General features: G+C 36.1%; 1 protein-coding gene across 1 annotated transcript; it reads right to left on the bottom strand.

Annotated features, from left to right (window-relative positions):
- Positions 1-1107: 1107 nt before the first annotated feature.
- On the bottom strand, positions 1108-1701 carry LOC145682132 (52 kDa repressor of the inhibitor of the protein kinase-like). The gene has a single exon (XM_081753723.1). The coding sequence runs from the start codon at positions 1699-1701 to the stop codon at positions 1108-1110; it is 594 nt and encodes a 197-aa protein (XP_081609849.1).

Genomic DNA, 1701 nt, shown 5'->3' with positions numbered 1-1701 from the left:
GTGATTTGAAACTAACTGAGACATGTGTGAACCCCATCGCTGTCATTGATAATACAGAGTGGAGCAGAAAAACGGTAAATTTTGAAATAACGTAATTTGCACGAATAAGCACAAGAGAAACATCTTTTATTGACTAACTGTATGCAACTTATGTTTTGATTAAAAATGTCACAAATTGTCTCTAGAATATAGTAGAGATTAGTTTCTTAACAAAGCAAATTACTAAAATAATTTTATGTACTTACCTAATTTGGTAATTTTATTCCAGAAAGTTCCAGATAATATCCACATAATTATTTTCAGTCTTCATATCAAACTAGTGGTTGTAAAATACATGTCCCACACACAGTTTCATACTTGTTTTATTAAATAGACACAACACACGCTGTTTCACTATATACACATCAAGTAGCAAAATCCTTAATATTTACATAATTTACACGTATCGAAACACACTAATAAAATAAACACACACATAGAATTTAATGCGACGTGATTGCCGACTCATCACATCTAGGACTTCAATCGGTGATAAAGTAATGTCCGAATGTATTGACATCGATGCAAGGCCCGACAATCTTTCATCTCTCATTCTGTTCCGAACAAAAGACTACACTGCAGTTATAGGTAGAGATGCGAGCACTTTCCACAACATGTGAATGTTGGGATAAAATGCTATCTCACACGAAACAAATGCTTCTACAGCGGTTTTCGGTCTTAACTGTAATGGTATTGAAGACCACTTCAAACACCAAAGTTGATATTCATTTTCAGAACTGACGAAGAAACACAATTTTGCAAATAGGGTTCAAGCTTTTTCAAGATTTCTGCTCTTTCTTTCGCCTGTTTGCGAGGCAGAAGAATTTCAAAGGCAGCAATCAGTTCAGCAGATTCTTGAAATCTATTTTCTAGTTGGGTCACTAAATCATCTAAGCATGGAATAAAAACAGCTCTCCGACAGAATTCTTCTGGAGTGCTTGCCGGGTGATTGTCTCGATTCACTTGCTGAAAGCAAGTTCGTGGGATATTAATCTCTTCATCAAAATGTTCTTTCTTCATCATACTAGCTTTCACAAATATTTCGTGAAACCTATGTTCCGCATTGTTTCACAAAATTCTAAATTGAGCAATAATGTCGGACACATAAGATATAGCAGATCTCAGATCATGTTCTTGATTCTGTAAGTATGTCGATAAGTTTACTGTGAAACCAAGTAACTTTCCACAGACCAAGAGTGATACCAGAAAAGAACCCTTGCTAACAGTAGAGAGTAAGACATTAGCCTCATGTGATATGCCTTTGTCACTCTCTGTTAAGGTCTGAAGAGTAGCAACAATCGGGGTTAGAAGTTCTACAAAGATGAGAATAGCATCATGTTTCTCCACAAATCTTGTTTCACATAGAGCTAACAATCTGGATCTTTTGCTCTCAGGAAGATACTCTTTTATAGTTTCCTTTAAAACATGCGATGCATATGGATGATTGCGAAAGAAATTACAAATGTCTTGAACAGTTGACAGTGTATTTAGCGCATAAGAAACTGAAAACGATGATGACAGAGCTAGGTTCAAGCGATGGTGATTAGCGCAATGCACATAAACAGTCTTAGGGTAGATTTCTTTAATTTTTGCCTGCACACCTTTGAACTTTCCTGTCATAGAAGCAGCTCCGTCGTAACCCTGACCAATCAATTTGGACAT

The sequence above is a fragment of the Thermobia domestica genome, chromosome 3, assembly GCF_964235325.1.
Source record: "Thermobia domestica chromosome 3, izTheDome1.hap1.1, whole genome shotgun sequence".
Classification (NCBI taxonomy): domain Eukaryota; kingdom Metazoa; phylum Arthropoda; class Insecta; order Zygentoma; family Lepismatidae; genus Thermobia; species Thermobia domestica.
This window is presented reverse-complemented; position numbering and strand designations above follow the sequence as displayed.

Excerpts from the sequence above, each read along its gene's own strand:
- LOC145682132 (XM_081753723.1), bottom strand. The coding sequence starts at position 1,701 with ATGTCCAAATTGATTGGTCAGGGTTACGACGGAGCTGCTTCTATGACA.